The sequence below is a fragment of the Podarcis pityusensis genome, assembly GCF_964106645.2.
Source record: "Podarcis pityusensis genome assembly, chromosome: 2".
Lineage (NCBI taxonomy): Eukaryota > Metazoa > Chordata > Lepidosauria > Squamata > Lacertidae > Podarcis > Podarcis pityusensis.
In genome coordinates this window covers 66391131-66408292 of record NC_138029.1, presented here as the reverse complement: position 1 = coordinate 66408292, position 17162 = coordinate 66391131, and the positions used below count along the sequence as shown (strand labels likewise).

Sequence of the window (17162 nt, the reverse complement as noted above, 5' to 3'; positions counted from 1 at the left end):
CCAGAATTAAAACTGTGGGCCAGGAAGAGCCTCCAGGGGGTTGGGAAGCTGAGGGAGTCCAGAGGCAAAGAGGCTGAAGGAAGGACAAGGGAATGGCAGGGCCACCGAAGACCTAGTATGCTCAAGTTCAGGAGGTGGAACAAAGTGATCTGAAAAGCAGAGACCTAAGAAAAGGATTGGGGTTTGAAACGTGGAACTGTAGAAAAGTGAAACCATGATTAAATTAGAACAGCAGAGAAATAGCGTAGGCATGAGGGGGAATGGGAATTGTGTACTACTAGGAGGAAGACAGTGGGAAGGAAAGGGAGTAAAAGGATCAAAGGATTGCTAGGCCTAAGATTCCAGATCTGGAATGGGAGTTTGATGGAGGAGAGAGTGTGCACACAGTGTCATCGCCATGAGTGTGTATGGGGCTCTGAGGAAAGAGAAACATTTTTTCCTTCCTTGTTGAGCAATGAAGAATGAAAGAGGTGCTAGGAGGAAGGCAGCCACAATTGAAGTGAAAGCTGTGTAGGTTAATTGTAGGGACACTTTGTGGAAGACATCTTTTTGGTCTTCTGTACTACTTTTTTTTTTTTTTTTTTGTCAGGCTTTATTCTAAATTTTCAACTATGGAATTTATTCCCACAAGAGCTAGTGATGACCATGAACTTGGATGACTTTAAAAGAGGATTAAACAAATTCATGGCTATTGATGGCTGCTGCCCTTGATGACTATGTATGTCTCTGAGGCAGTATTTCTCTGAATACCAGTAGCTGGGAAACTGCTGGAGAGGAGAGCTCTGTTAAGCTCAGGTTCTGTCTGCGGGCTTCCCATAGGCATCTGGTTGGCCACTGTGAGAAGAAGATGCTGGACTAGATGGGCTACTGAGCTGATCCAGCAGGCTCCTTTCTAGCTTTCAGCTATTAAATTTATTATTAGTTTATTTGTATTTTATATAGCATTGCATGGATCTGTTGTTTTGTTGTAAGCCGCTTTGAGCATGGTTTTTGTGTGTGTGGAAAACCAGCATACAAATAAGATGTATGACTGATAAACAAAACTTTGAGGTGTTGTTTTTCACTATATATAGGGGTTTTTTTTAAAAAATGTTTTTGCCATTTATTTGATACATTGTGGACCATTTGGGGCACAATCTTGTGGAAGAAAGCTACATACAAATAGACAGATGAGTGAATGGGAGGAGAATGCCATCAGCTGTCACTACAGCGCTATGACTTAGTAACCCTGAGAGGATTACTGCAAGAGCAAAGTAAGAGGCTGCTGGCGAAGGGGCTGAATTTCACACTTCCAGTTCTTAAGCTGCAGGCTGCTACTCTTGATTTCCATCCATCCCACAATTGCAAATCTGTTGTAGATTTAGCACACTTGAGATTCCAAACCTTCAATTATGAACTTGAGCAGATGTTTTAAAGACCTCCCCAAACCTCAGCACATCTGTCCCTTGTTGGGGTTCTCTTTCTGCATGTTGGGGCATTGCATCGTCTCTTGTGGTGAGGCTGCCATCCATTGTTCTTACTCTTCTGTAACCTATTTGCACAGGAAAGCCTGGATGAACAATTGACATGACTTTGGCTTCTGGGCCACCCATGTGTTGGCTGGTGCTAGCCTGAAGCTTTTCATAGTCTATAAACACTCGTAATTTAGTTTCAAAGCTATAGTGTGCGCCTCCTTCTTGGCGTGAGCAAATGTCCTTAACGCCGTTCTGCCGAATTAAGGAAATAAGGCAAGGAATGAGAGGCCAGAGAACAGGGGTGGAACAGAGGTTTTGAGTTCCCCCCTTTTGGCTTGTCAGACAATGGTGTGTCTCCTGAATTTTCCTGTTTACTTTTGTCATAGCATTCTACATTCAGGGAGAAGTTGCAGTTGCTTTATAGGTTTCACACATCTGCGGCAAGATGCATGGCTTGGAAATCCAACTACAGATGGAAAAATGTAATCAAATGTTTTCAGGAGATTGTAGGGAGGCGGTAGTTATATGGCCACAAATGGCTTTTCCCCGCTGGTGTTTCTTGTGCCAGGCCATGTTGGCATGTTGGCTGACTGAAATTGTTCACTTGTGAAAATTGGTGCAGGAATTTCATGGATTCCCATCTCCTATGTGCCCCCTCTCTTAACCCAGGCAATTTTGGAAGAAACTGATTTTCTGGATCCATTTCAATCGGGGTTTAGGCCTGGTTTTGGCACAGAAACTGCTTTGGTCGCCCTGTATAATGACCTCTGTTGAAAGAGAGAGACGAGGGAAACATGTCCCTGTTCTTCTCAACCTCTTAGCAGCTCTTACCATCAACCCATGGTATCCTTCTGGAGCGACAGTCCGAACTAGGGGTGGGTGGCACCGCTTTGTGGTGGTTCCATTCCTACTTGGATGGTCGTTTCCAGCGGGTGTTGCTTGGGGAATGCTTTTCAGCCCCGTGGAACCTCCAATGTGGGGTTCTGCAGGGCTCAATCCTATCCCCTACATTGTTTAACATCTACATGAAACCACTGGGTGGGGTTATCTGGAGGTTTAGAGTACGTTGTCAGCAGTATGCTGATGACACTCGGCTCTATTTCTCCTTTACATCTGCAGGTGAGGCAGTGGAAGTGCTGGACTAGTGTCTTGTCTCAGTAATGGACTGGATGAGAGCCAACAAACTGATACTCAATCCAGATAAAGCTGAGGCACTGTTAGTGGGTGGTTCTCTAGACCAGATAGGTGGCAGATCACCTGCTCTTGTTGGGGTTACACTTCCTCTGAAGGAGCAGGTTCGTAGTTTGGGGGTCCTCCTGGATTCTTTGCTGTCGCTCGAGGCTCAGGTGGCCTTAGTGGCCCAGAGTGCCTTCCATCAGCTTCGGTTGGTAGCCCAGCTACGCCCTTATCTGGACAGGGATAGCCTAACTAATGTTGTCTATGCTCTGGTAACTTCAAGGTTAGATTACTGCAATGTATTATACGTAGGGCTGCCTCTGAAGACAGTTTGGAAACCTCAGCTAGTGCAGAATTCAGCACCAGGTTGCTCACCAGAGCAAGATGGTTTGAGCATATTACACCGATCCTGGTCCGATTGCACTGGCTACCAATTAGTTTCCGGGCCCAATTCAAAGTGCTGGCTTTGACCAATTAAGCCTTAAATGGCTCAGGACCGCAGTGCCTCACGGACCGCCTCTTTCCATATGAACTTAACCTGGTCCCTGAGATCATCTTCTGAGGCCACTTCTTTGTGTGTCTCCTCGAGAGGTCAGGAGGGTGGCAACACGAGAACGGGCCTTCTCTGCAGTGGCTCCCCATCTGTGGAATGCTGTCCCTAGGGAAGTTCACCTGGCACCTTCATTATCCACCTTTAGATGCCAGGCAAAAATGTTCCTTTTTAACCAGACCTTTGGTTGATTTGATTGACATCCTATGCCCTTTCAAAATGTGGGGTGTGGTTTTTGTTTGGGGGGGTGTTAATGGGTTGTTGTTTTCATTTTGATTGTGTATTTTGTGGTTTCATACATTGCTTTTATTATTTGAACCGCCCTGAGACTTATACCGTATAAGGCGGTATATGAATTCAAATAATAATAGTAATCAGTTCTCGTGTATTTTATTTTTTTGCTGGTTATATAAAAAGAGTGTCGGGACTATTGAGGTAGCTCTCTACTTCTTTGTCTATTTCATTTTAGCACAAACTACCAGCACACACAGAGATCAGCTGGAAATCAGATGGCAGCATCTTGGCTATTGGTAATGAAGATGGGTATGTACTAGCATTTAAGTTCATGCTAACTTTATATGTGCAGTAGGCATTGTGGATTTAAGGTCAGTACAGGGTGTACTTAACAACCTTCCAAATCTAACTTAATTTTAAACATGACAAAAATAGAAGTGGCTTACTTGGACGTACTGAGCTGTTTAATTTTTATTTATTTTTTTGCTAGCCAGGGAGTTGCATGTATTGTTTTGGGAAGGCAGGTGGCAAACGTTTTTGTTTGCCACATTATTCAACTTGTTAATTGATCATCTCTTCCTTTCTCCCCTTCCTTTATTTTTAATATTGCAGTTCTATTGAAATACTTCGGGCTCCTGACTTGAAACTCTTGTGCACCATCCAGCAGCACCACAAGCTCATCAATGCTATTCGCTGGCATCACGATCATGGGGCACAGCCAGAACTGAGTTACATGATAGCTTCTGGCTCAAACAATGCTGCCATTTATGTACACAATATCAAGAGTGTCATAGGTAACTCTTGCTCATGCTTTTAGAACCTGCCCTCAGTCACTCTGTTCAGACAGCAAACTGGCGGTGCTGCTATTTCTCCTCTTCCTGGGCAATGTTGGTTCCTTCGTGGCTTCAAACGCTAAAGGATTCTTCCTTCTCCGTTTGTTTGAGCAATGCTCTGTGTGTATGTGCGTCATTGCACAGATCTGCTTTTATGGAAGTGTCAAGAGATAACAGCAGCTAAGTCTGGAAACCTCGTTTTTTTGTCTGTGGTACAGCAAAAACCTGTGTTCCTGTGAAACTATTTTCTCAGTGAAGTTTGGCATTCATGGGAGATTTCTGAAAAAGCTGTAAACTATATGATAAAATTAGCCTTAATGTTAGCATGTTGTCTTGGGTTTGGGGGGGGGCACTGGAACTAATGGGGTAACAGAGAACTGAAATGATGACAGTAACACAGAACTAGCATGTTCAGGAGCTGATTGTGCAGTCAGAGATTTGACAGAAATGATGTTACGCCCAACCAAAATTGTGATCCTGGACTGGTAATACCTGCTCAGATGAAACCATTAATCTTGGTAGATTCAAATTTGCTGAGCAAATAGGATGCAAGGAGTAGATTGTTATTGAGTCACCATTAGCTTTGACCAGGAATAGGCAAACTTTGCCCTCCAGATGTTTTGAGACTACAACTCCCATCATCCCTGACCACTGGTCCTGTTAGCCAGGGATGCTGGAAGTTGTAGTCCCAAAACATCTGGAGGGCTGAGTTTGCCTATGCCTGGCTTTGACAGTACGCTTTGCTTCCCTTATGTTGTGATGGTTGCATTTCCCCCCCAGTATTGTTGTGTTAAATCCACTGAAGTCAAACTCTTCAGAAATTCAAGCATTAATATTGTTGCTGTCTTGAGAGAACTGCAAGTAAACTATCCTTGGGAACACATTACTTAACAGCACATCGGTGTGTATGGCATTAGCCATTGTGACAGAAGATTTCTAGAGTGTGGACATGGGCTACTGTTCCCTTGTGCTTGCGCTGCCGAGGGTCTCTGACCAAATAACATTGGCACCTTTAGAAGCAATTTTTATTCTCTGACATGCGTTTAGGAACATTTGTCCAGCTGCTTCCAACACCATGTATTTTGTCTTTAGAAAACTCTCCAGAGAGACCTGTGACAATAACTGAACCTTTCCGTACTTTGGCGGGGCACACAGCTAAGATTACTAGCTTGTCTTGGAGCCCACATCATGACGGGCGGCTCGTATCTGCTTGCTATGATGGCACTGCCCAGGTATGATTGTGAAAGGGTTGTGATTTTTGTACAGTTCTTCCCTCTGCCACCGCTAATTAAATAGATAAGGGATTTAGGGATGCCTATTTTGCTCTTCTTTTTAATCAGGGAGAGTTGTATCTTGAATAGTGGCTTCTTTTGCTACATTTTGTACAGAGTACACAATATGTGTGTGCTTTGTTAGGTGTTAAGGAGGCACTTGTGTAAATAAATGGAGGCAGCTGCCATGAAAGGGTCCTGCTTTAGGATATTTTGTAGGTGAAATCAGCACTTTTATAGACGGGTGCATTCTTGTATTTTGCCTTTCTTGCAAAACATAAGTAATAAGAAAAAAACAACATAAGTTTCTTCCTAAGTGTACTTTGGTGTGTGTGTATATAGAATTCAGGAAGTGTACATTGGGTGTGTGTACACAGAGAGAGAGAGGAAACTGATCTTGTACAAATATGCCATGAGCAAAAAATGGCAAATTAAGAAAAATGGGATGTGGGTGAAGAGAATGCCTATACAGATAGTAGGCATTCTTTGCACAGACTCTGTTGGAAGTGCTGCCTGCTGTACTCCAAAGTGGAGGGGTCTGGAGACTCAGATGCTCCTCCTTTGAGATGACCCAGTTGCATTAGCCTTCTTACTGAAAACAGGAAAAGTTTTGACTGCTTTTCTTAATGAGAGGTTATGTTTACAGGTTTGGAATGTTCTGAAGGAAGAGCCTTTGCACAACTACAGGGGACACCGGGGCCGGCTGCTTTGTGTGCAGTGGTCACCTGTGGAAGCGGACTCCATTTATACTGGAGCAGATGACTTCTGTGTTCATAAATGGGTAGCTACAAAGCAAGAGCACAGCCGCCCTCCCCAAGGTCAGTAGATTGCTGATGTGTTGACACCAGGGGGACTAGGAAGGGGGTGAGGGGAAGTAGATGCATTTGCTTCATTTAGTTCAGTGTTTCTCAAACGTAGCCCTAGGGAGTGTTCCTAAGTCAGCAGGAATTGAGGCCTCATGAAGTGTGATGAAGATGAGAGCTCACCTGGCAGCATAGACAGAGCTCCAAAGAATGATTGTGAGGACAACTCATCAGTGCAATTCGTCTGGTTCACCCTCCTTGGGTGAGGGTGTGTGGCTATTCTCCCAAGCGCATTTTGAACGCACACAGCTTTTATTTTCAGGACATTTCTGTTATTTTGTAGGTAAGAAGAACATTGAATTGGAGAAAAAGAGAAACACTCAGCTCAAACCGAAAGCCAAGAAGAAGAAGAAGACCTTGGGAAAGGTGCCTTCAATACCGGATGTAAGTGACTGGGTGAATGGTGGTGAGAACACGAAAGAGTCTTTCTTAGAGGAGAATGGCCTGTCAGACCAAGAGGGAGAAAAGGAGCAACAGGAGCAGGATACAGTTGAGAGGATTTCCATGGAAGGTATCTACTTCATTTGTATGTTTTCTTACACCATCTGTCCAAAGATTCCCCAGATCTTGTTTAAAGAGCAGAAGGTCCCTCTCTGGTCTGCAAATGGAACTGTGGATATAATCATTTTCATACTAGTTCAAAGAGCGGAGATTAACTTTTAAGTGGTTATGAGAATGGCTGTCATCTTTATTCATTTTATTTGAAATTTGAATACCGAAAGCAAAGTAGGATGAACCCTTGACATCTGGCACAAGTAAGATCTCTGGGCTCTTAGTTTATGTAGCTCTGAAATCAGACTGTGTTATCTTTGAGGTAAACTAAACTGAACTGGAAGTTGGCCTACACTTCTCAGCTCTCTTACACTTTACCTATTTTTCTTTTTTAAAAAAATGATTTTTATTAACAAACCAATCAAATCACATTAGTTCCAAATTACAAAACCGAATTTTAAATTTTTGTTGGGGGTACCCATGTTTCGAGCTCAGAAAGGGTACAATCATCTCTTATTTTCTGCCGCTTTGATGTTCACAGTTCTGTCAATTCATCTCTTTGTTATTTTCCTTTACAAATCATCTTTCAATTTTCTTGTTGTTATCGTATTTTTTTCCTTTCTTTATAACCTCTGAAAGTCTCCACAAGCAAGTTGAAACGAACGTTGTTATAGTCCTGTGTGGATTTTCACATTAATCCAAAAGTCATATTCAGACAGCAGACGCCATTTCGACATTTCCATAAAATACAGTCTCAGCATCTGCTCATTAGCTTTCTCAGACCTGTTGCTCCGACATCAATCTTTTCAGGGGGTTCTGCCAGATCAAACGCAGAGTCAAATATGATAACAAAACCGTGGCTTTCTCCCCCTCTTGACCGTCAATCCTGCAACAGAGCCTGTCTTGTCATGGCAGTTCTCTTTTAGAACTGTGTCATCCCAAAAGCCTTCCATTTCCTTTCCAGATCTTCCACAAAGCAAAGCCTTTGGTTAATAATTCATTTCCACACAGGTCATTATTCGATCTCACTTGTTATCGGTAATTGCAACGTTTCTTCTTAGGGGGGGTTGTTAGGCAATCACATAGAGAAAAAAAGAAAAGTTCCCCCCCTTTCCGCCGCGTTCCAACATACCGACATCTTTGATGTAGTCTTCTTTGATATATTTTCCTGTTCAGTCCAACCCGTCGCTCAGCTTCACAGAGGTCAATTCAGTTAGCAATCAGTACTCCCTTTCTTCACTCGAAACATGTGCATTTGCTCTTCCTAATTGTTTATCTTGAGCTCCTTCAACCAGGTCACGATCAGAAGTAGTGTCCGGGAGAGCGAAAAAAACTCACACAAGGGCTTTCCGTCTAGTGCCCTCACCCCTTCCTTCTTTCGAATTCGGGGGTGATTTATAGGCAACCGCAGACGAGGCAGGGTTTTCCCAATCCCCCTGGGAAAACCTGGGAGGCTAATTACTCCCATATTAGCCTCTTAATTACCTCATGTGAGCCAGAGAGATGGTATTGTCGGCCATCTTCCAATGCGCCCCTAGCGGCCCCCTACACTTTACCTGTTTTTCAACCAGCGTTGAAAGCCAGAGGCCATGAAATATTTCATAGGAAATAAGAAGCATGTGAACATCAGTTCTATTTTGCCCAGCTTTTATTTATTTTTTCAAGTTTCTGTTTCCATAGCATGTATAAAGTTGGCCATTTTTATGCTAGACATTATGCAAATGTAGTTTTGTTATTGACTGTAGTTCATAAGGATTCTCCAGTGTGTTCACCGCTTGCCTGTGTGACCGATATTCCAAAACCACCTGTGATCCACAAGACCCCGCTTGTGAGGAAGGATCAGTTTAAACCAGGTAGGTATGCATCCTGTAGGAGAAATCTAGGGAGGCTACATAGGATGGGGACATGTTAAGCCTTCTTTGCTTTAAAAAGGAAATACATTTGCTTGTATTACTAATTGTGGTTTAGCGCACCTGACCATCAGCCATGCTGCTTGGGGCTTATAGGAGTCCAAAATACCTGGCGAGCACTAGGTTGGGGAAGGCTATTTTAGCTCTTAAATAATGATACAAGCCTGTGGCTAGAGATTCCCACTTGTAGCCTAGAACGATATTATGGCAACTCTCTTCTCAGGATCAGATTCTTCTATGAAGAGGAAAAAGCCTCGCTCCATCCTACCTCTCAGCACATCTATGGACCATAGGTCAAAAGAAGACCTGCACCAGGACTGTATGAGACTAGCAGCTTTCTTGCACTCCAAAGGTATGGGCAGCAAATTCAGTAATGATGGCTACGCTTGACTGTGCTCAGCTGAAATGTGTGTTCTGTTAAATAACATGGGTTGAAAATATGCAAAGTAGGCCAGGGTGTCTTTAATAGATGAATACATATGAAACAGTAAATTGCCATTCCAGAGATTAAGCAGAAAATCTACTTGCGAACAAAAGGACATCAAACTGAACATAAGAAGAATGTGTGTATGGGAGAGCCTCAATCTGAGTGGTCATCTGGAATCTGTTCTTGGGCGGGGGGGGGGGGCAGTTCTTAAAGTACCGTGTTTTTCGCTCTATAACACGCTCCCAACCATAACACGCACATAGTTTTTAGAGGAGGAAAACAAGAAAAAAAAATTCTAAACGAAACAGTGGATGTATGATTTTTGTGGTTCATGCTGTGGCCACAGACATGTGATCTGACGGTGAGTTTGGGGTAGCCCAATGCAAAAATCCTGAGGATCTATGTGGATCCGTGCTTTGTAACCACGTTTTTGCACCACTGCGGCCCCAGGCAACAGTGGGTGCGTGATTTTGTTTGGTGCAAGCTGTAGCCATGGACATGCTATGTGATCTGATGGTGAATTTGGGTGACTCAGTGCAAAAATCCTGAGGATCCATGTTGATCCGTGCTTTGTAACCACGTGAATGAAGGAACTGTCAGTAATGTATGGTATCTCCAATACAGTGATGAAGGAAGGGGGGGGGGGGAGCTCACACTTGTCCTAGGCAAAGCAGCCAACTCCTATAGGCCTAGGTGCCTTCACCCCCCATTAAATATTTGAGGGAGTCATCCTCTCCCCATGCTGATGGGCATTGCCATTCATATAAGGTACCAGTGTGCATGCACATTGTCTTGAGATCATTGCAGTCTGTGAGATGGGGCTTACCTGTACCTGCCCCCCCAATATTTTATTGAAGTTGGAAGAGGGAGGGAGGGAGGGAGGGAGGGAAGAGAGATGGAGAGCTCACATTTGTCCTAGGCAAAGCAGCCAACTCCTATGGGCCTAGGTGCCTTCACACACACACCCCATTAAATATTTGAGGGAGTCATCCCCCACCCCCCATTGTGGTATGTGAGTGGGGCTTACCTGGCTGTCCCCCCAATATTTTTTGAAGTTGGAAGAGGGAGGGAGGGAGGGAAGGAAGAGAGAGGGGGAACTCACATTTGTGCAGCTGCCTTGCCTCGAACCGGAGCAAAAAGAGGAGGAGGAGACTCAGGGACACGAGCCTTGTAAGCCGCTTTGTTTGAATTTACCGGTGAGGTGCTGGGGGAGGGACGGAAGGGGATGCCCTCTTTGTCCCTCCTTCCAGCTCATTGTAAAGAAAGCAGAATAAGAGCCGCATACATTTGTGTAAGGGAGAGCCATGGAGCAGGCAGACACTGAGAAAGAGAGGCTGTCTCCCTTTCCCCACCTTGGCTTTTACACGCTGCGCGCAGCTCTTTTCGGCTTCCGAGCGCCCACCTCGCCAAAAAGCCATAGAGCAGGCAGACAGGAGAAAGAGAGGCTGTCTCCCTTTCCCCACCTTGGCTTTTACACGCTGCGTGCAGCTCTTGCCGGCTTCCGAGCTGCCTCCCTTCTCCCACCTCGCCAAAAAGCCATAGAGCAGGCAGACAGGAGGAAGAGAGGCTGTCTCCCGACACTCAGCTGTTGCTCAGCTGTTGCCGGCTTCTCAGCAAGGAAGAGAGGCTGCCGAACAGCCAGCAAGAGCAGCTCCTCCTGCCTGCATTCGCTCCATAACGCACAGACACATTTCCCTTTACCTTTTGGGGGGGGAACTGAGTGTTATGGTGCGAAAATTACGGTAATTATGGTTTTAGGCCGGGCCGCAAACTTCACTGAGTTGTTTGTATATTAATAGTGCTTTATATGTAATCGAGAACTGTAAAACTACTCAAAATATTTTACCCTGTCATGAGGAACATAAACGTATATGTGAAACAGAAGGTGATTTTTCTTTCTTTCTTATAGCTCAGAATGAAGATATATCCTCTTGTTCAAAGGATCCTATCCATTTGGGGCTATTCACAGACAGACCTGCCCTGTACAGAATGATAGAAGCAGAAGGTTAGTCCTTGAATCCTAACTCAGGTTTTCCCACCTTCTTTTTTTTGGGGGGGGGGGGGGTTGTGATATTTGTGTGGCTGTTTAGTACCTAGTGAATCCATCAAGCTTTAACCTTGAAATAAGTGGCTCCTCTACATTCTCTTGTACGCTTGTATGACAAATTGCCTAATATTCATTCCAACTACAGAAAATAAGGATGGTGTGGGTAGGGTAGGTGTTTAAGGGGCTGAGGTGGCAGCATGGTCTCAAAATTTCACCATTAAACTGAAGAGCTCATAGTAGAAAGCCGGTATAGACATTGTGTTCCAGTGGTGACTTGAATATTTTTTCGTTGTTTTGCTGTACGCATTTTTCCGTTCTCCTTCTGTGGTGCTAACCAGGGAACACGTTTTGTTTCCCACAGGAAAAAGCCACTTGGAGAATGGACACCCGGAATTATTTCAGCAGCTCATGCTGTGGAAAGGAGATCTGAAAAGTGCTCTTCAGTCCGCTGCAGAAAGGGGAGAGCTGACAGACCAGCTGGTGGCCATTTCACCAATGGGTATGTTTTGATATCCCTCACCCCGAAAGAAGCACCTGCTACTTTGCTACCAAGCAGGCTTAATCCAGACACAGCAAAACCAGGCTACTCTGAGGGTTTAGTGGCTGGACTCCGGAGAACAGAATAATTATAAAGTGGTTTCCTCCCCCACAGTTAAGAATCCTGCGTTATCTTTACACTACAAGACAAGAATGTTTTTCCGTTCTTGTAGGAAGTCCTTTCTTGTATGTGTTCACTTCATTGTTGTATTATAATTTTGCTGTCACTGTTTCAGCTGGCTATCAGACCTGGGCATGGACTGTAGAAGCCTTCGCAAAGCAGCTCTCTTTTCAAGAGCAGTACGTTAAAGCCGCGTCCCATCTCCTCTCCATTCATAAAGTGTATGAGGCTGTGGAGCTGCTGAAATCACACAACCTTTTCAGGTTACTATACTCCTGTTGTTTTGATGGGTTACAATGTAGAACACACACACACACCCCGGCCGCTTAAAAACTAAAATACATTAAATCCTAGTTATTAAAAGTCCTGGAAATAGTGAACACTCAGATCCATTCCTTCAGTTGCATTTCTGGATATGTAACGAAGGAAAATGTATTGCCAGATAAATCCATAGCTGGCAGCCTTTTAAGTGGCAATGCGCAAAGATGGATATCAAGTTTAGCGCAAGGGTGTAATAAACGGTTGTGTTAGAGCTGTGTAAGGAGCTGGTGTAGTTACTTTTCTCATTTTAAATAACACTGTATTCTATCCCACCTGGTAAAGAACCTGGCCCAATTCACACATGTGTTCAAGCCCCAAAAGATCAAGTGATTACTCGCTTGTACATGAACCATTGCAGATGAATGGTCATAGATAGGTCATATATGCCTGTTACTATGCAGATAAAATCCTTCCAGTGACAGTAATTCACACATACATGAAAGACTTGCCAACTTTTGAGCAATCGTGTGATTTCTCTACTGCTGTATGTGAGCCTGTAAAGTTCACAGATAATGCAACAGTGCTACAAGTCATTCAAGTTAGACTGTTGCTGGTTTAGTGAATGCCTTGGCATCTGAATGAAGTAGAATCAATTCATGATCATTGTTAGGATCAACTTCCTTTTGAAGTAACGGAAGCATGCTCGTTTTTCCTGTGCATTAGTGTGGTGTATCTAAATGGTTTTCTCATTTCCTCCAGGGAAGCCACTGCAGTTGCCAAGGCTAGGTTGCGTCCTGAAGATCCCGTTCTGAAGGATTTGTACACCAGCTGGGCAGCAGTGCTGGAGAAGGACGGCCATTATTCCATGGCAGCCAAATGGTATTGGTGCAAGCAACACTTTTCTTACTTTAAATGAGAGCTGTTTTGAACCTAAGAGCCAGGATCTCCTAAATAATTTGTTTGTTTTGGAGAGCCTTCCTTCCAACATGAGATGTTGGAGGGCACAATCATTTAATTGGTGCAGAGTACTGTAGAACTGTGATCCACAGATTTTGGAATGTGACAGCCAGCTCAATGCTGTTCACTTCAACCTGATCTTTGCCATCCTCAATGTGATGTGCAGTAATGGCCATGGTGAATATTGAATCGCTTCCCTTCAGCTGCTTCTTAGGCAGGGGTGAGGAACCTGCAGGTTGCCTGACGTACTGGGCCCACAAGGTCATTTTTCCAAAATTCCAGCCACCTGCACCTGACATCATATGCAAGGTAGAAATGCCAGCTGCAGACAGCAGGATGGATCTGATGCATAAGGAGTTGAATCCTGCTCTGTTCCCTCTAGGAATGTGTGGATTGCCCCAAGGTTTCAGCAAAGAGCACTAAAACACATACCTCTATTCTGATTGCTTCTTTTGTGCAGGGACATCAGTCCTGCTCAGTTGGGTCATGCAAGCCAGTTCCCACCAGGAAATGCTGCATAAAACAGGAATGAATTCCCCATGTATCAGTGATGGACTTGAGGAGTATCTCCCCCCACCCTGGGTGGGCCTACTTTTGATAGGTGTATAGTCCTGCTCACCTGTCAATAGTTGGCCCATCAAGGTCAAGGGAGATAAAGATTTGCCCCTTTCATGCCATAAACGAACCTGGGTCTTAGCAGGATGTTGCACTGGTGGTGCCAGACATTGTTTGTTTGTTCAACCAGCTTGATTCACATATGTATCTTAGATCTGATTTTGACCATCAGAATTGGACAAGCGTAAGCAATCATTTTAGTGATCTCATTTTGAGTCACCCAGTACCCCCTGAACCAGCCTTGATATAAAATCAGGTACTTCAAGAAAGTGAAAATGATTTTTTTTCATTTGTGAATTGCTTCCCATATGTTTTAAAAATAAAAACAATTTCAGATTTGGTACAGATGTAGACTGGGATAAGAATCTCCAGTTATAAATCTTTCTGGAAGAGGAAGGTCTTCATCAAGTGCTGTAAAGATAATAAGAGAGGGCACCTGCTGGGTGTTGCAGAGGGTGGGTGCTGCCACACTGGGTCCAGTTCACTGCAGCGTACAGAGATTGGTTGGGTGTCTAAAGGGAGAGACATTCATTTAGGCATTCTAAAGCTGCTGTAGCACTTTGCAACCAGAACCAGCATGCTGAACTTAGCTTGGTAGCGAGTCCAATTCTTTCAGCAGTGTTTTAACATGGCATTGATGTTCTACTCCAGTCAGCAGTTGAACCACAGCGCCTTTGCACTTGTTGTTTAGTCATGTCTGACTCTTCGTGACCCCATGAACCAGAGCACGCCAGCCCCTCCTGTCTTCCACTGCCTCCCGCAGTGTGGTCAAACTCATGTTTGTAGCTTCGAGAACACTGTCCAACCATCTCGTCCTCTGTCGTCCCCTTCTCCTTTTGCCCTCAATCTTTCCCAACATCAGGGTCTTTTCCAAGGAGTCTTCTCTTCTCATGAGGTGGCCAAAGTACTGGAGCCTCAGCTTCACGATCTGTTCTTCCAGTGAGCTCTCAGGGCTGATTTCCTTAAGAATTGAGAGGTTTGATCTTCTTGCAGTCCATGGGACTCTCAAGAGTCTCCTCCAGCACCATAATTCGAAAGCATCAATTCTTTGCACTAGATTAGACTTAACTTTTGACTTGGGTGGTTAAGTTGTCTTGAAACGAAGTGTCTGCTGGTGAAATAAGAGTTTCTTTTGTTGATGGTTCCCTTTCAGTTACCTGGGAGCTGCCTCTCCCTATGATGCAGCCAAAGTGCTGGCTAAAAAGGCCGACACCACCTCCCTTAAAGCTGCTGCTGAGCTGGCTCTGATAGCTGGAGAGAAAGATCTGTCAACGATGTTCTCCTTCAAATGCGCCCAAGAACTTCTGTCTTCCAAGAATTGGGTTGGGGCACAAGATGTCCTCCAGCAGCATGAGAGTTTGTTGGTCAGTGTGTGTTACTCCTTTTACTGTTGCACCATGGATGACTCTGGAGTTGTATCACCTGTTCAGTCCTGTGCATTTTTGTTCAGAGGGAGATACTGGTTAGCTTTGCAAGCCCAAGTGATCATTCCTACTCAGGGTAAATGTGAAAAAGTGATTTCTTTTTCAAAAAATCTGAATTTTAAAAGTGCTCTTTTTAATGTATATTGTGTCATTTAAAATAATTGGTTTAAATAGTATATCTCTTTGTAATTCAAATAACTTATTAAAGTCTACCATCTTAATTGCTTGAAAACAGAATCCATGACTACAAATAGAGTTGAAGCCTGCTTTTTCATGGAAAAGTTATCAATAACACAACTTATGAGATGAAGTATCTCAAATGTGACAAGTTATACAATACAGTCAACCATTCAACATGGTAATCTACTTCTTGTTTCAAGTAGAAACCCTGTTTTCACAACTATTAGCACTTGCCTCTGAAGTGTTTATTAGTTTTAGACACTTCATGCAGGTCTGCTTAGTTGCTGTACGTGTATATATACAACTAGAGCCAAACAGAAATCCTTAAGCTACAGTCCAAATACATACTTACTAAGAAGTACTCTTCAATCAGTACAGTGGTCTTATTTTTTCCTTATTGTTGTAAAATCAGAATTTCAGTTCCTGCCATAGGAAAATTCTGCTAATAGGAAATACCTTCATTATTTAAGTTTCCGATAAAATATTCCTAACTCTCCCAAGAGACATTTGTATTTGTGATGTGACATCTACCTTTCAGCCATATAACCCCATTGAATACATTGCATCAAGTTTTACGAGAAACGTTCTGGATTGCTTTTCCTTTTCTGTTTAAATGAATCGGTCCCTGGGTGCCTTGTTCCTCCTGACTATGGTTTTAATCTACAGGGACAAAGGCTGGTGTTCAGCGTCAACGAATTGCTCCAAAAGTGCCTTGCTGAAAAGAATCTGGTGGAAAACCGAAGCCCATCCCTACCTTGCTACCACAGCTGGACAGTGAAGCAAGGCTGCTCTTTCACAGAAATGGTGGCCGATGTGTGGCAGAGCATATTTGGTGTCGATACTGCTGAGCAGTCCAAGAACCTGCTTGAACAGCTGAGAACTATTGAGTATCCTCCCGCTACTAGCCATAGTCATCCCAGGCAGGTAATTTGCATGTGGGCTCTGCCTGTATGGTCTCTCTGAATTGGAGAGAAGGGCGAGGAAAGGTGATCTCACTGCCATGAGTACAGTGCAGAATTAATCATAGTTCTTAGCCATGCTTTTCCAAAATGGGTCAAGAAGTTAGTGCTGTAAATCCCCATTTCAATCAATCCATTTTGTTCCTTCTGTATTTAGGAAAAGTACTGGTAGGGCGACTTTATGCTTCATGATGTATGCATTGTGTGCTTTGAGAGAGAGCTTGCATCAGTTTTCTTGACTTGCGTGTTTTCCATCATTTGGCGTTGTTTGCTAGGCAGGGGCGTCTTGAAGGAGTGAGCCAAGTGAAGAGACTCTCATCTCCCAAGGACTAGATGTCCCACTGGACATTCGGTATCCTGTTGAATTAAGTGGGACTTGCTTCTGAGTAGGCAGGCATGGATGTTGCTGAATATCAGGCTGGTTCTTTGGTTGCCAGCCCCTTAAGTTAATGGTGCAAGCCTTCACATACTGTCTCCTGTGGACAGGCTTGCGTGATAGTTCATGGGGTGGAGAGACAGCTAGACAGAGAGAGCTTCATTTCCTGCTTCAAAACCGTACTTTTTTGGTAAAAACGGTGCTTTTAAAAACAGCCCCTGTGATCACCACAGCTAAAAGCATCAAGCCACTTTCTACAGCAGGGGTGGCTACCCTTTTTTGGTCCACATTGACTGACCCACGGTCAACCAAAGTGTCAAAGTCCACACTCTGGAGCTCCCAGGTTGCCACCAAATGCAAACTTCACTGCTAAGGAGCAACTGGGGGCATATTTTAAGGCTCCTTGTTGTCCCTTTGGAGCCTGTTCCACACCTGACATCACATGACACTGGGTCTGGGGCAGATGCGTATTACT

At 44.0% G+C, this 17162-nt stretch overlaps 1 protein-coding gene across 2 annotated transcripts in view; it reads left to right on the top strand.

The window, feature by feature from the left end:
* Positions 1 to 17162, top strand: part of GEMIN5 (gem nuclear organelle associated protein 5) — a 33863-nt gene that overhangs the window by 13046 nt on the left and 3655 nt on the right. For both annotated transcript variants that reach the window (XM_080987800.1, XM_080987799.1), the window contains exons 12-24: positions 3650 to 3723; positions 4027 to 4208; positions 5340 to 5479; positions 6165 to 6336; positions 6665 to 6892; positions 8619 to 8726; positions 9007 to 9135; positions 11120 to 11215; positions 11619 to 11756; positions 12031 to 12178; positions 12936 to 13055; positions 14902 to 15112; positions 16019 to 16276. In XM_080987800.1, coding sequence (XP_080843926.1) covers positions 3650 to 3723; positions 4027 to 4208; positions 5340 to 5479; positions 6165 to 6336; positions 6665 to 6892; positions 8619 to 8726; positions 9007 to 9135; positions 11120 to 11215; positions 11619 to 11756; positions 12031 to 12178; positions 12936 to 13055; positions 14902 to 15112; positions 16019 to 16276 — 2004 coding nt within the window. The remainder of the gene's footprint in view (positions 1 to 3649; positions 3724 to 4026; positions 4209 to 5339; positions 5480 to 6164; positions 6337 to 6664; positions 6893 to 8618; positions 8727 to 9006; positions 9136 to 11119; positions 11216 to 11618; positions 11757 to 12030; positions 12179 to 12935; positions 13056 to 14901; positions 15113 to 16018; positions 16277 to 17162) is intronic.